Here is a 20,016-nt window from a genome sequence, read left to right as displayed (position 1 = left end):
GTTGATTTATTGTAGTTAGTAATATCACATTCAAGATATGTAATTTTGATATACAGTGTAACAATTTTAGCAAGACGGAGGACCCCTGATGATGGCCATATAAGGCCGAAACATGTATAGTCAGGAAGAGGGGTGACTAGATAGTGATATATGTGTTCAAATGATATTAATGCAACAGGATGCTTAAATACAGTATTATGGAGTGTTCATGTTTCCTCCCTCTCCAGGCACAGGGAAATGTCTCAGATATTTCTCTAACCAGCTTTTTTGCACATGCACCAAAGGTATGTGCTTGCCATGTTTTGTTTTTGTAGGTGAATTGTTGTGAGATTTGTAATTATTTATTCTCGATGTTCTCCATCTAAACTACCATATATAATCTACCTAGCCATGAAGTATTTGAGGTGGAACAAATCTTTTTTTTTGCTATTTCTTAGTCTCTCTTGGGATTAAGACACTTTGTCCATGTCATGGACAGAGAAGAAATCCGTGAAAAATATAAACTTTTTGCTTTATTCCCTAAGCAGCTGTGTAGCAGGAGCTTAAGTTCATTTTCACATGAAAACTGATGTTAGGTTTTGGAACGTGAAGTAATCACGGGGGCTTCAAATCTGGACTGTAGTGTGCTTAGTTTAGTTTCTGAAAGCCACAGTCCCTTTTGGCAGCTCTTACTTTTTGTGGCATGTGTAAAGGAACTTTGTCCTGAGGAATCAGGATATAATTGTCACTAGTGCATGGTCTTTTATCTTCTGTTCAGACATGAAAGATGAAAATGTTTGAAACAGAGGTCTTCTGGGTTGTGACACTGTGTAGTTCGGAGAAATCTGGTGCATCTGCTGGTTTCTTGCTCAGCTTACCCTTTGACCCTGAAGATGGAGATAGTATGTTCCTCCAAAAGTCTGGCTTTTGCCAGTAAGCCCAGAATGCTGTGTGCTGTTCATAATCCATAAAGTAAAGAAATGTAAAGCTATCCCTGTACCAGGCCGTGAAGGCCCATAGGGTTGTGAGACGTTGAGGTTCCCACATTATCTAGTCAATCGGCTCATAGATGGCGGTAAGGTTGTCAGCCCTATGTGCTGGTTGCCCTTTACCCCCAAGAAGGTGGGTGGGTGAGTAGGTAGAAACTTTATGTGTCATCTTGTATGGGTTTGAAACTTGGTCTCATACGTTAAGGGAAAATGCAGATTCGGGATGGTTGAGGACGGTGCTGGGCCCAAGAGGGAGGAAGAAACAGGAGGTGGGACAAAAATTGTTTACTGAGTAGCATCATAATTTGAACACATTATTAGGATGATTAGATCAGAAAGGATGTGTGGTAGAGGTGAGTATTGCATGTAGAATTATGATTACGAAACCCAAATTGGCGATAATGCTTAGAATGACCTAGACATGTAGGATAACATAATAATGGATCTTAAAGGAGTGTTATGGATTAGCTCAGAATAGAGATCAGTGGTGGGTGTCAGGAACATTTTAATGAACTGTTAGGGAAATTCTTGAGTAGTTGAGCGAATTTTAGTTTCTCAGAGACTGCTCTATATTTTTAATACTTGGTGGTATTTTGAAGTTAATCAAATGAACCTTGAGTGTTGCGAGTGTGAACAAGAAATTTGCAGGAACATCATGTAGATAGGCAACTTGGAAGGTGGTAATATCATTTTTGCTGCCATATTTGACGGTTTGTGTTTACTGGTACTGGTACTGTCCAAATTGCCATATACAGTGAATCACAGGTAAAAATGCAACACACTAAGACAAAATGTTTCCCCATTCAGAATGCACTTGCAACTGTAATTCTTTCTTCTGTTAGAAAGAAGTGCAAATCTTTATAGATACATTAACTGTGAAGTACTACATACTGCTAAATATAGCAAGGCTGGGAGGTAAGCCATGAGCAGAGTTGCTTGCAGAAAAGTAGAAAAGAAGGCGTAAGGAAATTAATAGTAAAATGTGAACAATATGGAACAGGCTCAGTATTCTGATTGTTGGTTGGATTTTGTAGTGGTTTCATAGTATTGTGTGTCTGAACACATCTTTGGAGGTTCAACATAACTGCAGTAGGGAGCCTTGTGGCACAAGAGCTCTCATTGTGTTCAGTGATAACTCCAGTATGATAATTTGTATTCCTGTGGCATGTCAGAAATTGAGTCAGTGACTTTCTGCTAATGACATGATGCTCATCGCTTCCTGGTGATGATGCAATCTCAAAGGTGTTTTAGACAGAGTAAAGCTGAATTTACTTTACAGGTGACTTTTTGGTGTAGACCTTTGTAGTTTTAGCTTCCATTTTCTCTCTCCATACCATTTTTCATTTTCCTAGTTATTGCCTTTTTCTTTCATGTCAGCAGTCTAACAAAGTTCCTAGTTATTGCCTTTTTCTTTCATGTCAGCAGTTTAACAAAGTTGTAAGAATGTAATCTTATGAAATTCATGCACTTGTATGATAGATAAGTACAGATATATACCATACTCCTGTGGGAAATTATGTACCACTGACATGGATATGTCATTCACTGATGAAGTTCCTGCATGATAGTTTCTCTTGCTAACGTGTTTTTTTTTCTTCTAGCCTGAAAGCGATGGATCTAGATCTGGCAGTTCATTATCGCTCCGCAACATCCCACCTGCAGTGGCACAGGGCAATGCTCAGTCGCCGTCACACAGCCACAGGGGTGTCCATCGCTCCATTTCAGCCACAAATGCCAAGCCAAGTCGGCGAGCTTCGTCCGGGGGTGAGACTTTGCGTGAGTCGCAACAGCAACAGCAGGGCACGGCTACAGGGGGTGGGCTGTCCTTTCATATGTTTATGGAATGTTCCGTCACCCCACGCCCTTTGCCTGATGCTTTTATAGTTATGCTTACATGTAGTTTGTATATTTATTTTAAGCTGCATGTTAGAAACTTCTAAAGGTGTTAACATACAATCATCCAGTTTTAAGTAAAGTTGAATTTAGTAATGGGCTCAAATTATTTGAGTTTAGTAATGGTTTTAAATCAGATTTGGAAATGTGCCACTTCTGACCAGGATAGTTAATAATTTCCTAAATATTTGTGGCAGTTGAAGTGTCATTTATAAGTATTACCATAATGGACACTTATCTTGCCTGAAGTTGGAGGCAGCAGGCTCCTCCAGAACATTGTCATCCATTTACCAGACTGTGTGGTGTCACATTAATGAACATTGAAACTTTTGTACGCTTTTTAAGATTTTAATGGTGGTGGTAGTTCCGATTTAGTTTCCTGAGTTGTGATATATTGTGTTCTAGGCGGATACTGATGTTGGCACAAAACTTCAGTATTTGCCTGCAAGACTTTGTGATATCATGAGTGAGAAACCCAGAATTTGAAGCTTTGGGTTGTGAAAGATAGAAGTGTTATGTATGAAAGCTTGATGTTTTCTTCTGGTAGCACTTCAAATTCTGCTGAGATTGGAAGTATAGGTTTGCATATCATCTGTAGATGTATTTTTTAAGCATCGCTTATAGACACAGCATTTATTGGTGAAGAGAAAACTTTGAAGAAAGTATAACACAGAGTTGAAGAAAATAAAATTTTCTCATGTAACTGAAAAGAAGGTGGGGTATGAGCCTTTGAATCACATCCAAAAACGCAGCAGTACTTGCCTGTTGCCTTAACAGCTGCCATGCATTTTGGCAGGATCATGGAGTTAAGTTTGTAATATCCTTTGACCGCTCTTCGTTTGGGCCACAGTTGGAAACACAAAAGTTGCATTTTTATACCTGTACCTACTAGGTAAGGAGAAGAGGAGGGTAGTGTTTCAAGGAAGGTGCATATTCTCATAGATTTCAAAGTTATGGCTGGTTTGCTCATGAAGTACCAGTTGAACAGCTTTGCCAAATTATTCATGACAAGGTTAGATACAAGCACTTACATTAAATGACTGAAAATTAAATAATGAAGAGCGCTGTATATGAGCATATAGTTTTCACTTACTATTTCATACTTTCATTCCACAAATGAAGGTGCAGCCTATTTGCCGGCCGGGCGCTGAAGGAAGTGGGATGGCCGCACTTGTTTGTTTATCCCATTAATTTGTACGGTTACACAATGTCCACGTTTTGTTTTCTATGGGCTGTTTGATGACCCTGTTAGTACCTAGTGTGTGTCATGTTGAATAGTAGGTGATCGAAGATGAATGAAATGGAAGGGATTTGGCCTAATCCAGTTACTGTCCCATCATTTCCCTAAGGGAGGCTGAGGATAACCATGAAAGCTGTTAGGATAGGCAGTGTCCCAGCTGAGATTTGAACGGAGCACCATTACACTACGGTCAAACTGCAACTGCAGTTGGTGTAAATATTCTCTCATTCCTCAGAGAAAGAGCAGAAGTTTCATGTGAATAGAAAAACTATCACAGTCATGTACAGTGTGTTAGGAGTGCATTGTTTCCCAGATGTGATAACTTAGGTATCAACGTTTTATAGGAACCAGCTGCCTGTATGTCATATGTATTTAATGCTACAAATATTTATTCTTTTTGACAAATAAGCTTGATTAGGTAAGAAAACAAGCATTTGGACTGTATGAAAATGGAGAGAGACCTATTTGAAGTTGGTGTGATTTGTCAGTCTTAATCATATTTCAGCCTCACCAGTACATGTTTGTTTTATAAGTAGCTGAGAATGAGTTTGCTAATACTAATGATATTGGTAAGGCAGACACCCAGCAGGTTGACCTGTGGTAAGTTTCTGGACTTGTAATTGGGAGATACTTGATTCAAATCTTGGCTGGGCCACCCATAAACCTGACTGAGGGTTTTCATGTTCTTTCCTTGACTCATCCAGGAAAATGCTGCAGTAATATGTCCAATAGAGCATGACCACTTCCACATCCCTTGCACTTTATCAAACACCACACAGTAGACAGTCTTCATACTGACAATATACGAAAGATATGGCAGTCGTAAATCGTAAAAAATAATACTGTTTTTCTGGGGTGTAACAGTGTGAAGTCCATTCGAAATTCACCAGCATTTGAGAGAAAAATGCTGCCTCCGTCTTCAGGACAGAAGAGTGAGCCAAGCAAACACAGCAGGATTTCTGCTTGCTGCTTGCCTGTCATTGGTTGCATGCTTGATTTACTCTTCAACCCTGAGGATGGAGGCAGTATGTTTTTCTGATATGTCAGTGACCTACAGAACTGCACTTCACACCCCAGAAGACAATACTCTTCAGTCACTGCTGTGAGACCCTCAGATTCAACATAAATCATTATGTTTGTTGCCTATTTGAGCCTTTCTGGTAGTTAAGATTGATGTTCATTTGCTTACAGTTCTTTTGATATGACTTGTGTTCAGTTTTGTGTGGGTAACTTGTTAGAATGTTTTGTAATGAACCCTTTCCCCTCTAGTAATGCCTCTGCAAATTCACTGTTTGTTACTAACCCGATATTAGAACAGTTTTGCACCTTTAATCATAATGACAGTAGGAGAAACATTGGTCTTTTATTTGAAAATCAACCCATAGCAAACAGTAAAGATTTTTTGTTTTAAACATCTCAATTGTTGGATGTAATCAGTGCATTATATACAAATTTTGTTTTGAAGGAAATTGCTGAAAGAAATTTGAACTCGCATTGACTGCAGTTTTTAACTGCATTACTTTAGCATTTCCCTGTTATAAGTTATTTGTAGCTTGTAATATAAAGAGGTCTCACGATTCATATAATTGATTATATTTGCAAAGAAGGTGATGCACTGTATCTGAGACAACTTTGAGATTGTGTCATCATTTGATAGCGATGTAGATTATTGGTTCATCATTAGGAAGCTGATACAGGAGTCAATGAAATTAATTATAAATCACATGGTCATTTAGTAATGGAAACAAAACTTGCCAACATCATGTACTTTGCAATGCTTTTGGGGTGTCCATGTGCCCATTCATGCCGTTTTCTGCAGTCTCTCCTGCCATGCTGGTTGCAGCATATATGAACATAGTGTGTTTTGTTGGCCATTGTCATCAGGTTTCACTGTCATCTGTAACAACTCCCTTTACATCAACCAAGGTATATACTGGCCAAGTTTCATTTACATTGTTAAATGATTATGTGATTTATAACTATTAATTTAGGGTCTTCTCTGAGTGAATCATCCTGTAGATTTTATTTTTGGTGTATGATACAAACCAAATTTGTCATATCAGATCTCACTGAGTGGACAGCACTTGCTTTCTGTAATGTTTCAAGATATGGCGGAGAACCCAAATTTGTCATATCAGATCTCACTGAGTGGACAGCACTTGCTTTCTGTAATGTTTCAAGGTATGGCAGACAGCTGCAGAACAAAGTGTAGGAAAGACACGGATTGAGTATTCCAGGCGGCCTGTACAAACAGTCTGTCAACCATAAAGGCGGAATCTTAGTGTGAATATAGTAAACAGTATAGTGTGATTAGTTTTGAAATGTGATTGGAATTTGTTATCTTGAAAGTTTTCAATATTGTGCATGTAGGTGGGACAACTGCTCCTCCAAATGCTGCAAACCACAATCACACTCCTGCCAGTAACTTCAAGCGTCAAAACACAGTGGACTCTGCCACTATAAAGGAAAATACAGCACGCATCAACTCTGCGAGTGCTGCAGTCAGACCTGCAACAGTTAAGAACACGCCACTCCCAGGGATTGAACCATGTATGTCATCAAATGACCCTTGTAAGAATTTAAAAGACAATTTTTGTACTTCATTTATAACAGATTTGTAGTGGAACCCCCATTTAATGTACCTTGATTGTTTTCTCTTATTTGGTAGATAATTTAAGTTATCCCAAGTGTTAAACCTTAATATTAAATGACATCAATTTTATATTCTCATAATTTCAATGTTCAGATCACTTGGTCTCAGAAGAAAACTTCAGTAGGGGTTTATTTCATGCCTGCCTTTGATTGAATTGTTAGGATGTGTTTTATTGTGTTACCATCTTCAACTCTTTGGTGTTTGCATGTAATTGTGTCATGTACTGTGTCTTCTTTTGAGCATCTTTAACCTTTATCGGACGAACGTCATCATATGATGTCGTTAAAAGTTAGGATAGATGATGTCGCGGATTCCACGCGTGTAAGGTTTTTTTAAAATTAAATTAAAAATATAAATTGTTTTTCTATTTACATGATTTTTGGTCACCACCTTTATAAGGAGACAGCCTTCCTTCCTGCATGATCTAATGTAATCTAGCGACGTCATATGACGTTAAAAGTAAGGACAAATTGCCGAACGACATCATATGATGTCGCGCATTCCACGCGTGTAAAGATTTTCTTAAAATTAAATTTAAAACATAAATTGTTGTTCTATTTACATGATTTTTGGTCACAACCTTTATAAGGTGACAGCCTTCCCTCCTGCGTGATCTAATGTAATCTACCGACGTCATATGGCCGAACGACCTCATATGATTTCGCGCATTGCACGCGTGTAAAGATTTTTTTAAAATTAAATTTTTGCTCTACTTACGTGATATATGTTCACCATCTTCATGAGGAAACAGCCTTCCCTCCTGCGTCATCTGTGGTAATGTGGCCTTCGTATGGTACTGCCGAAAACATTCCGAAATGCAGAGTCCGACATCGCAGCACACGCACTTCGTACGAACGCTAGACTGCTTCCCACGCGAAGAGCACACACGACATCTCAGTTGCGATTTAGAGGAAGCAGCCCAGTGATGTCGAGCTGCAGTGATATTTATCCCCGCAGCTACACTGGAATAATTATTCACACCTCTCCAGCCACACTGGTCTGGCGGTCCCCAAGTTGCCGACGAAGGTGATGACCCTTCGTTCGCGGAATCAGAACTCCACCTTTCCTTGCCACTCTCAGAATCAGTTGAATAGCAGTCCGAATCTGTGTCACCGAACAGCTGTTTTTCAATTTCAGCATCAGAACTCCAACTTTCTTCACCACTCTCAGAATTGGTTAACCCTTTGACGTGGTCATTTAAATTCCGCGGCCGCGGCTCCTGCGGTAATATATTCAGCCGGCCATTTAAATTTTGCTCGAAAATTATTTATTCATCATTGTTCTTAAATTCTATGAGATAGGAACATGAAACTTTCACTAAAATGATCTTAAATGGTGGTTTTATAACCTTACCTTATAATATGGGCGCCCTGTATCTCNCATGTCCCATACGATAAATAAGCTTCAACAAGAGACACCATTGAATGTGAAGTCACCACAAGGACTTACACTGCTAAAACGCATGGTTCAGAAAATGTATTACACTGCTAGAACGCATGGTGTAGAAAATGTATGAATTTTGGGAATTTTTTTTTTGGGAATCAGTGTAAAAAATTTTTACAGATATTAAAATCTGTAAATTAGAATATCTGATTCTATATTCTTTCTACATTAAAGGAGCATTCATTTTGTTCGTTTATCATAAAAAATGTAGAAATCACACCATTTTTAGAAACATGCTTACAATTTCATTGCTCTAGAAGGGCGGGCATTTAAATAAACTCCATCCAGCTGCCCCTACCGGAAATTAAATGGCCCGTCCGATAAAGGTTAAGCTCCACAACATTGCTTCAGATTCTTCCCTAAAGTTACGTGTACCTGCAGCAGAAGCTCCGTTTGATCTTACTTGTTGACTTTTATTTTCATTGATCCCAATTGAATAATCTCAGTGTCAATACTGATCTGTGTTTTGGAGGAACATACTGCCTCCATCTTCAGGGTTGAAATTGACTCCAGTGTTTCAGGGATCATACAGCCTCTAGCTTAATGGTTTAAGTGGGTACCAATGTTTCAGAAGAACATCCTACACAGCCTTTATCAGTTTAGTTTGTATAACTACAGCAGCCCTTTACAAAATTGTTTTCCAATTGTAATGAATTTTTGACAACACTGATACTAGAATTTATGCAAGGTGGGGTAATAGCTTTGACAGTTGTGATGTTACCAATGAACATTTCTAACAGAACTGGCATCATATCAAAAATGCATGAGATAAAAGACATATTTTGTACGTGGAGGCGCTGTGGAGTTAGCAACGTCGTGTTGGATTTTGTAAATGGCACTGTACATTTTTATAGCTTGTATGACAGAAGAGGGAGACTAATTCAGTGACACACTGTATTACACAAGGCCATTCAGGATCACAAAACAAAAATCCTAAAACTCGGGCTTCTTTACTTTTGTATCACCATTTATTGTTGGGTTTAATCTACAGTATTTTATGGTAGATGCTTGAAGTGATAACTCTCTGTAGCACAGTGTTGTAATCTTTGCTGAAAGACTCAGAGAAGGTTCATGTGGCAGAAGTTATTGCCCCATCTGTATATCTTAGTTTGGAGGTGTTCTGTATAAAGCAGCAAAAGAACATATTACGTGGAGGTCATGTATGCCTGTCTGACCTAACATCAGCACCTAAACATGCAGACATGTTTTTACAGGAGACTTCCGCCAGTTCTTGTCTTGTAGTTCCAATTTTTGTCTGTATTCATTTTAACAAAGTGTAGTTTGCATGAGGCCAGAAATGGAAATTTCCCTATATCATACAGATTCTGTTGAAATTCAGTCTGGGAAACTTTCCATTATTGCCATCGTTAGGCTTGAGTGACTGTAATAAATTTCAGAGGATGCCATGGGTGATTTTGTAAGCGAATCCTTTCCACTCATCTTAAATTGTATAAATACAGCAAAAATAGTTCACTTCTGGACTAAGAGACTAAATATTTAAATCACCCTGGGGCCACCATTATTAAACTACTATCCTAACTTGTGCACTGTTCACTTTAAAACTTAATATAAAATCTCCTAATTAATTTTATGAACTAAAATTTTTGGAGAACACTTACCAATGCTCCTAGAAGTGCTTCAGGGTGTGATATTTCTGGAAACATTTGCCTTTGTGAAGTGGCATTACACATAACTTGCAAATGTAGACATACTCCTTTTTTTGTGAATGTGCAAACACAGCACTGCCTAGAAGGATGCTTCCCCTTGGAATGTTCACTCTTCACAATTTTCACGAGGGTATGTTTCCGCATATCACCCGAGAGTCACCCTGGGGTGTCCAAACGAGGCCTGCGTGGGGTAGGAGTTGATGGGCCTGGTTACACTAAGTCTCTGTCTGACTGGTTCTGCCGCCACCATCTGGTCTGTAGCCCAGGCCTTTGCCGCATTCATCAGAAATGCTTTGTATTTCAATTTCAAATCGGTTTAGATTTTTGTGATTTTTTTTTTTTAGATTTTTTACTGTCCCCGCAATGATATAATACACATTATCGTCAGAGCTACTGTCACTTTTAGTGTCTGTGGTCACAATTCTTTGTTCTCCCCCGTCACTGCCGCGCTCTGAATCACCATGACTATGCGTCTCACAAGGCAGGTCATCTGGGTCATCGGATAAGAATTTGTCCTTGTCCATACCCCACCACTAACTACTGGCTGATACATAGAGCTCGAAGAGCAGCAAAGCATTTTCCTTTATAGTGTGTTAAGAAAACAGTGAGGTCAAGTTACTGACAAGTAAACAAACGTTCCAAAGTTTTATTACACATCTATGTGCAACCTGGTTGGCGCCAGAGCAAGGTATAGTGTGTTACAACCTAATGTGTCCTAAAATCATGATATCATGTGACCGGTCTGCCACCTTTAAAAGCCAAAAGCATGATATCATGTGACCGGTCCTCAATGTGTTAAATTCAGTCCACATCCACACAACCTGCCTGCATCTAGTTCTAGATTGTGTCTCCCCTTTCAAGGTTTTCGTCTCAAGATAAGTGTTTCCCAAATGCTGTAGCTTTCCATACGGCCTTGGAGTTGGATCTTTTTGCAGAGTAAAGCAGTTACACTGTCTTCTCCATGTGTAAGGTAGCAGAGGTATGGAAAAGAAGCAAGTCTTGGTAATCTCCATTTTACAGTGATTTGCACAAGGATTCACTGAAACAAGAGTAATTTGGAATATTGGATTATTTAGTGATGCTTTCAGCAGCTTAGATTATGTAGCAATGAATGATAGGAAATGAATAATGAATTGTAAAGGATGTGGAAGGGAAGGAAGCTGTCATGGCATAATGGGACACATTCTCTGGCACCCCCCCCCCNCACTATGTTGCACCAGCCATTTTTATGTGAAAAAAAAATCATTTTGATTTACTACATTTAAAGCGACACAATATAGAACAAGCAAGAAACAATAGGTAGCTACCATTCTGTTTCACAGTTCGACAGGTTACGCTTAACCTTTCTCTGTGTTTGAGGGAACTTTGTTGTGGAAAGTGACTTTTACGTACACAGTCACAGCATCCCGTCACTTGATAAGATGAACACAGCAAATCCACAAGGCAACATGATTGGCAGTGAATGTGTTATGGTACTAACCCAGTATTTGCTGGTGGGACTGAGGAAAATCTCAAGCCACAGTCACAGTAGCAAGTCTCCAGTCCAGAATTCATATTTATTATCTGAATATGGAGTGCTATTCACTCGACCTTGACTTCTGGTCAAGTCATATACTTGTGAGTTAATTTAGGAGCTGAGTGACTCCTCCCTTTTGTATTTGCAGCATCGGTAAGCAGTCCTGGTAAACCTAGAGGTGTCACCAAGTCCAATACAATGACGGGCAACAGAACATTGACACCAGGTGTGTCAGTGGGCAGAAGGAGTACAATCAGTTATGACGCTAAGGCAGCCTCCAACGAGAAGACTAATGCAGCAGGCGATGCCCCCAGGTAAGACACAATCTTAGTCAAACGTTACTGTCGGTGATGTACAGCTGTACTGAAATTGACAATGATATCACATTGAAAGGTACATGGAGATAATTAATGAATTTGAGGTGAGCTATGTGCACAGATTATCTTGTTTGGGGGATATGTGTGTGCCTTTTTGGGTGCATCCAGAACCATGCAGAGTGCTGAACTTGCCAAATATGTGTAAGAATGAAAGATGTTTTGAATGGGAGTCAGAGAGAGAAATGTAACGCACGTCATGTGATCAGTTCACTTTTTTTCCTTAAGTCTTGCGGATTTTAAGATATTTAAACCAGGTTCTGTGCGTGTATTTCCGAATTACAGTGAAGTATTTTGGATTGTACTGTGTTTATTGAATACTTAACCAGTCACAGTGCTATTTTCTCAATGACCCAACAGTTTTTCTACCCTTAAAGGGTCATAATCAGGGATACACTTTTGGCCAGTACTTTAGAGCATTTGCTCGGGTTTTCACATCATTGTCCCCCCCCGCCCAATTAATGTAAGTGGGGTATGGTTACAGGTAATCATTGCAACACTGGTCCAGAACCATTGGTAAACATAAATTTAAGGTAGGGAAGCAATAGTGTGAAAACCGTGAATGATTACATTAAAATGTGTCTGTGTTGATCTGTCCTTTAAGGGTTAAAACCTGTTTGAGGAAACATTGTGATGTAATGGGGCTGTATTTATTAATTTAAATTAAATATAATATGCAAACACAAAAATATCTTTATTTATCCTTTATTTTTTTTATTATTCATGCACCTTTCCACTTCCACTGGCACTGAAATGTAGGAGTATAGTGTAGTCTACATGCGGAGCTCAGAGCAGAGTTGTGCTTACCTCAGTTTTGACTTGCCAAGTGTATGATTTTTAAGGTACAGGAGAGGAGCCATGTACCCTTTCAAGAATGATATCATTCCCATATGTATGGTGCTTTGTATGCAGTGGGTTGCTGGGTTTTATGCTTCTGGATATGGGCCATGTGCTTAATACATCTGCCAGAGAATAGTCACATTGTGTCTGATGGATACTTTTGTATTGAAGTATTAAGAATCGTGAGTCGGAAAGTTTACTCCAAATTGAAGTAAACATGTTTAAGGGCCATGCAGTAGCTCAAGCGGTTAGTCGCTGGCTTCCCATTGTGGTGGCCCAGGTTTGATCCTGAGTCTGGTCAAGTGGGATTTGTGGTTAACAAAGTGGCGCTGGAGCAGGTTTTAACCACGTACTTCAGTTTCCCCTGCCAATCTTCATTCCACCAATTGCTCCACACTCACCTGTCATCTGGGGCTGGTACAATAGGCCATAGGTGGCTGCAGTACAAGGGACTTAGTCCCACCCCACTAGCAAAAAAAAAAAGATCCCTTTGGGAGTGATGGTTGCAGAATGAAGATGGGGAAGGTTATCCCTTAATGTAGTAACTCAGAATTTGCAGTTTAGTAAATATACTTGTAAAGTGTTAATGAAATTTGAATAATGATGTATGATATATCCATGAGTAAATTTGACTGTATTATGGACCAGCATGGCTGAAAATCAGAACTGCCCAACAGCTTTTAGTGAAATTCTTCCATATTGAACTTTTAAACAATCCGACCAAGGTTCATATAGTATTACCACATCACAGACAAGTGGAGACAGATCTCAAGATGTGATTTTTTTTTTCAGAATGCCTAGTAATATTTAATTCTCTGTGTAAAAATGATAGTTGAACATTTTTCTTCTAAACTTACTGAAACAGAGGAAAATATTCCAATTACAATCAATATCAGTGGTTCTCTCTGTTCAGTGTACCGACGAAGCACTATAAATTTCTTACTCTTGAGCTTCATTTAAGCTGTCTACAGCCCATTTCATATGAAACACTGATAAAAATGTACACAATAGCCTTCTGTTCTGATGGACAGGAACATTTGCCTGTGAATGTGCCCAGCCTTCAGGCATTGGTTTGCATCCCTTAGTCATTAATTTGCATGTAATGAAACTAAGCTTGAAATTAATGTGTGAGCAGCAGAAGTGTGTTCATTTGCCTGGATTTAGTTAGTTCTTAACAGCTGGGAATGAGCCAGCACTAACCTACTAACAGTAATCTGTACTGTATGTGCATAGTTATTGAACTTACAAGTCTTCAAGGGGTTGCGAATTAAGTAGTTTACAAGTTTTTGTGTTTTAAGAGTCGGATAGTTAGATCGATAAAAAGATATTTTCGGCCACACCTTCAAATTTACAGTATCTTAGTTATCACCATGTTTGTGAAAAAATAAAATCAGTGTGTGTTGCAGGATGTTTAGAAATATCAGTGTTCAGTAGCCACTGGAATTAAACAACTGGGGTTTGCTTAAACCTCATGATACTGGAGCCCCCAAAGTAATACAGTCAATGAAATTGGATCAAAATGCAGTTCTGTATATTGTTGGAGATTCCTGTCAGTTATGCAGTGACAACAGGAGCCTAAATAGCTTGTAATTTCTGCACCCACAGTGAGCTATATAATGTTCTACATTTACAAAAGATTTGTGGGATATTTTGCTGCCTGTAGCTACATTTTCTGAAAGCACGTATATTAAATCCTACAATTTGCCAGAACTGTCCGTGGTTATAACTGTATTTTAAATAATTTTTGTGGACTCATCTTCCACTGGGCCCCCCAGTTAGAGAAACCATGAATTAAGGTAAGAATTTTGGTGCCAATATGTGAGGTATGAATGTTGCATGCTAGTGACTATGAAGGTATTACCTTGTGGGATGTGATGTGTCATGGTCTTGTAGAAGTTGATCGATACTTCAGAGGAACTTGTGGCTTCCATTCTCAAGATTGATGAGTAAGCTGAGCATACGGCAAGTAGAGTAAGCATGTGTGGCTTGCTGCCTAGTTCTATAGGTTTCTACACAGAAGTTGGAGCTACAAGGTACCTCTGAAATGTTGATACTTAGCTACCAAAGAGCTTGGTGTCACATTCCAAAAGACTGTGATCAGAACCTTAACACTAGTTAATATTTGAAGCTGTTCAGTCATGTTGTTGGGTTTCAAAGGGAAAATATCATTGTTTTATGCAGTTACACAGGTTGAGTCACATGGAGAAGGCCCTGAATTAGTAATTGTAAATCGTTTAATCATTTATGAATGAAAATGTAATTTACCAGGTACATACCTTAGGGGAACGCAGTAACATAGTTGTTTGTTGCACTGTGCTACAAGCTGGAAGGTTGCGGGTTCAATTCGCAGTAAGGCCTTTGAATTTTTTAGCTGATCTAATTCTTCCAGCTGACTTGGTCCTGAGGTCAACTCAGCCTGTAGCAGAAATGAGTACAAGAAATCTTTGGGGCAAACGGTGTCTGGTGCATAAGGCTGACACCCTCACTGCCATCTGTTAGCTGATTGGCTAGAAAATATGGGAGTCTCGACATCTCAACCCCATGGGCCTCCACACCTTTTAACAGCGATACCTTAACCTTTTTTTACATACCTTGGTAGACATGGAGGTAATTGTCTTACAGAAGGTGTTAAAATTGGTTCCTGTCTGCCTGGAGACACATACTGACACCATAGTCCATGTTCATAAATGTTGCAGCCAGTGGCACAAGGCATTGCAGAAGGCTATGGGAAACCAATTTCAGTACCTTCTGTAACCGGTTGTCTCCACATGCACCAAGGTATGTACTCACAAAGTTTCATTTTGATCGGTGAATTGTTGCATGATTTATACAGGGTGGGGTGCAGAAACTTCCTCTTTTTGAAGGTGAATAAAAGAAAAATTATTGCTGATGGACAAAATTTATGTTTAGCTAATGAAAGAACATACTCTAAAGTTTTAAATCATGTAGTTTTAAACAATATATCTTGAAGGTGCTGGCCACTGTTCTCTATGCACTGATGCAACCGTTCTCTGAAGTTCCCCTCTGCACATTCCAACATGTGCACCGGAATTTGGGCTGCTTCCTGCCGAATAAAATTGTTCAGCTGAAGCAGGTTTGTGGGGCGCTGTTTAAAAACCCCTGCCTTGAGGTATCCCCATAAAAAATCACAGGGCGTTAGATCGGGTGAGTGCGCTGCCCACGGGATGTCACCTCAAAGCGAGATGAGCCGTCCGGGGAACTTTGCCCTCAAAACTGTCATCGAAGCTTGGACTGTGGGCCATGGCACCATCCTGCTGGAACCAGACATTTCCTAGCTGCATTTCTTCAAGAGCTGGTTTGAAAAAGATCTCAAAATCGACTGTCAAACTGCCTCCACATTTTCTGGCATCGTTTCACCACACTCCCGGTTGTCCAAAAGTTCTCTACCCACAAAACAATCGATTTCCTGTTGGGAACCGGACCTCTGGGCTTAACCTTTAATGTACGGACTTTTAAATTGCCGGCAGCTCCCTACGGCCGGAATTTAAATGGCCCTAAGTCTTTAACATTGCAAACTTTCAGAAAAAAATGCATATTTTCCGTTCTATGCAACATCGGAATATGAACTAAAAAGAACCTGAAAGACAATAAAATTTTCTACACATATATACGAAAGGGCAAGTTTTACAAATGAAAATCAACTCTGAGTATTTTGTCATGAAGTGCAAAATATAATCATTATTATATACGTTATGAAATTCCAAAGGACTTACCTGTTGTTTTTCTTCAACCTTGAATTGTGGTGGTTGTGTAAATATGACGACACTATATACAATAATATTTGGTTTGGACTGTACATGGTTTGGACTGCATCACTTCACAGTTTACACTCTGACGTGTGTGCCATTTCTTGAAGCAGTCCACACAGCGTGACATCACACTCTACAGCGGTAAAGCGTGCTCCCGCTTTTCTTGTTTATAGAACAAACGTCTTTGTTTCCCTTTAGCTGGCCAGTGTTTTGAATGTTTCACCTCCAGTCGACTCAGTTGGGCCCCAGATGAACTTGGCCTCCCCCGAGAAACACCACTGACCGTGATATTCACCTCATGTGATTGAAGAATCAAATCATGCACCAAAATTTCGCGGAAATTTTTGTGCATCATTTTTCCATCACATGACTTGTGTAACAGATATTCATTGAGAATAGTCATGTCTAGTAGGTGGAAGAATACTCGCAAAATTGTGATGCAAAGTAATTGCAATAGCAGTCGAAAAGTGCCAGTCCGCCACTGATACCGAAAGTCACAGTGACGAAGATGTCTTTATGCACAAAGTAACACTGGCTCAGTGGGTTTATACCACTTCTGAGATACACAGTAAAAATGATATAAAAGAAATATAGGAGTCTGACACTGACTTCCTAACTTTTAACAAAATATAGAAAATCCGCCACTAACGTCCTAACTGAGAATTCAACACTGCAAACCAATCCCTGAATTCGTCACACTTCCTTGAAAGCTCTGGTAGCGCTGCTATGAAAGTGCTTATGAATATTTCCTCCTCTAACTTCTCAAAACAAAGCTGACCTCTATTGGCTCACCAGGTCATAAACAGTCATATCTAAACGTAAATAGTTTCGAAACCAGTACCCTGATAAACGATTTCATTGTTCTGAGCTAACAAATAAACGTCTGACATGAAAGTTCATGAGTTTGTTTGGGTTTCAAACCCAAGGTCAAACTGCCAGCACTCACAAAGGAAGCACGTGGCTTGCCCCTAGCCAGCTCGGCTTGCTACTTGATGCGAATAATTATAACATTCGGCCGTTAAAGGTTAATTCCGAAATGAGTACGGAACGCACGCTGCACCACCACGTAGGAATGGTTGTTCGAAAAATAGGCTTTGACAGCTAACGCACGCTCCTCACTCATCCACTTCATGTTTCCTACTGAGGGGTATTAGATGGGAACTTCTGCTACTGTTGCGTTCGCCAAGCCTATCCCCACTTTTCTGCGACCTCGCCACCCTTCACAGTGCGTCTTCACAGAAAGGACGTTTCTGCGCCCCACCCTGTAATTATGAATTTGGCTCCTCTTGAGTGAATCACCCTGTACTGTGTGAGTTTTATATGTTCTCATGGTGGTGACTGAAGATTGCTGTCAAGGGATGTGATGCCATGTAGTCTGGTAGAATGCTAACCTATGGTTTTGGTTGTACCTGCTTTCTCGTGTTTTGTGTGGGGCAGTAATAGCAGTTCTATACTGAAGGTGGAGGCACCGGGTTTCTGCAAGGCGTTAATAGCTATCTACCCAACTACCTGGCATCATACCTCAAAAAGACAATCCTGAGTTATGCTGCTGGAAGGAATCTTTATCTCATGAACATCCCACAAATTAACCATTTCAGTTGCTTGAAACTAGTAAAAAATGTATATCAGGTAGATTTTAATATGCAGATGGGACACTACCATCCCTGTCCTTGGTACTTGGTTTTGTGATGAGGACTTGTAACGGTATGACCATGTCACTGTACAGTACGTAGTCAGTGTTCCTGCAAAAGCAGTGCATGTGCAGTTTCGTTTGATTATGCTTCCTCCAAATAGTGCAGTGATTACAGTCATGTATAGGATGAATCCAAAGGAATTTACAAAATTGCATGGGTACGATCACATAACATGGTATTGAGTGAAGTGAAATCCCGCTTCTGCCAAACAAGTGGACTCACGCGATAGCACTTCTGACTTGCTTTCTGGAGGTGCCTGGTTTGAATTTCAGGTTGGGGGGGACAGACTAAAACGATAGATGTTTCTAGTGGATGCCCCTCATCCCCTCCTCAGGGCCCTTCCGAGCAAATGTTCGGACTGTACTGAAATTAAACTGAATGCTTCCTTCTGCTTCCTTTCCGATTAATCGTGCTGCATTTTGATGCTCTGTATGCTGAGTTCTTACAGCAATGTTAAATAAAGCATAATAATTGAGTACATAAATAAATAATGTGACAGGCTGATCCCACATTCAAGGAGTCTTACTGTCTGTAAGATTAAAAAACTGAAGTGAAACAGCATTTCACAGATGCCCTATGTTCCAAAGGGAGCAACAGGAATTAAATAACAACAGCAACAATAACGATGATGATGATAATGATGATGATGATAATAATAATAATAATAAGAAGAAGAAGAAGAAGAAGAATCAAGAGGGGCTCAGTTTGGAAAGTTCAAGGGGTCATTGTAGTTAAGATAAGGATGTGCTGGAAGTACGGGGCTTTAATGAAAAATTAACTTAACTTCCATGTAAACCAAACTTGATATTGTAAGTTTTGAGGTTTCCACGGCGATGACAATGAAGAAAGTTGTCTTCTGGGTTTAGGCACCGTGTATTCTTCGTTTTGGCCGACGTTTCGGAGGAACGTAGCGCCTCCATCTTCAGAGCAGTTGAATAGCTGCGGAGAGCAGTAGCTGTGGTGATAGGATGTGGAAGGTGCTGCTTATATACGAAGTAGGCAGGGGGGTGTGGTTAGGGAGAACGAACCAATGGGAGCAGTGGAGAGCGATTAAGGCCATATATGGTGTGTGACTAAGGGAGAGGGGGAACGGCCAGTGAGTACAGGAAACTTGAGGTCAATAGCACTAGGAAGTGCGGTAGTCAAGAAAAACCGGTAGGTTGAGGACAGGCTATTGACGTCAATGACATGACGAAGAACTGGTGTGGCTAGTAGGATTCTCTTGAGGGAAAGGATGTTTCACGTCTGTCGAGATTGTTGAGAGCGATAAAGGCCATATGATGTGTACTAAATAGGGGGCAGGGGGACGGCCAGTAAATCCAGAAACATGAGGTCAATAGCACTAAGAAGTGCGGTAGGCAAGAAGAACAGTTGGTTGGGGACAGGCTACTGACGTCAATGACATGATACCGGGGGACAGGCTACTGACGTCAATGACATGGCGAAGAATTGGAGTGGCTTGTATTTCTCTTGAGGCAAGAGATGAGTGGCTTCCATGACTTGTTGAGACTGAACCCTGTTTCCTTGTTCATGTTGTTCGGATGGAGCTCAATCTCAACGGCCTCCAGGATTATGCGATCTAGATAACGGCTCTTACTGGTGATTATGGCCGTTTTGTGAAACTCGATACGGTGGTCTAGATCGATGCTGTGTTCAGCTACGGCTGACTTGTCCGGATGTTCTAATCGTATATGCCGTTGATGTTCTTTCAACCTCGTGTCCACAGAACGGCCCGTCTGCCCGATGTAGACCTTGCCGCACTCACATGGAATTCTGTAAATTCCCGGTGTCCTCAGTCCCAGGTGATCTTTGACAGGCCGGAGAAAATTAGATATTTTCTTTGGGGGCAGGCCAACTGATTTGATGTTATGTCGGGACAGTACTCTGCTGATCCTGTTGAATATAGTCCCGACAAAAGGCAAGAAGGCGACAGTTCCTCTGCGGTCATCAGGTTGAAT

The 20,016-nt window shown here is 40.2% G+C and overlaps 1 protein-coding gene across 12 annotated transcripts in view; it reads left to right on the top strand.

Annotated features, from left to right (window-relative positions):
* The window catches only part of LOC111862903 (serine/threonine-protein kinase MARK2), a 290,458-nt gene that overhangs the window by 221,915 nt on the left and 48,527 nt on the right, over positions 1–20,016 (top strand). For 9 of the 12 annotated variants that reach the window (XM_023848731.2, XM_023848720.2, XM_023848726.2 and 6 more), the window contains 3 exons: positions 2,570–2,783; positions 6,472–6,672; positions 11,529–11,694. In XM_023848731.2, the coding sequence (XP_023704499.1) occupies positions 2,570–2,783; positions 6,472–6,672; positions 11,529–11,694 (581 nt within the window). The remainder of the gene's footprint in view (positions 1–2,569; positions 2,784–6,471; positions 6,673–11,528; positions 11,695–20,016) is intronic. The other 3 variants (XM_023848725.2, XM_023848723.2, XM_023848721.2) reach the window with 3 other exon arrangements.

This window comes from Cryptotermes secundus, unplaced genomic scaffold (assembly GCF_002891405.2).
Source record: "Cryptotermes secundus unplaced genomic scaffold, Csec_1.0 scaffold582, whole genome shotgun sequence".
Taxonomy (NCBI): Eukaryota; Metazoa; Arthropoda; class Insecta; order Blattodea; family Kalotermitidae; genus Cryptotermes; species Cryptotermes secundus.
The sequence above is the reverse complement of the archived record's forward strand: the minus strand, read 5'-3'. Positions and strand labels throughout refer to the sequence as shown.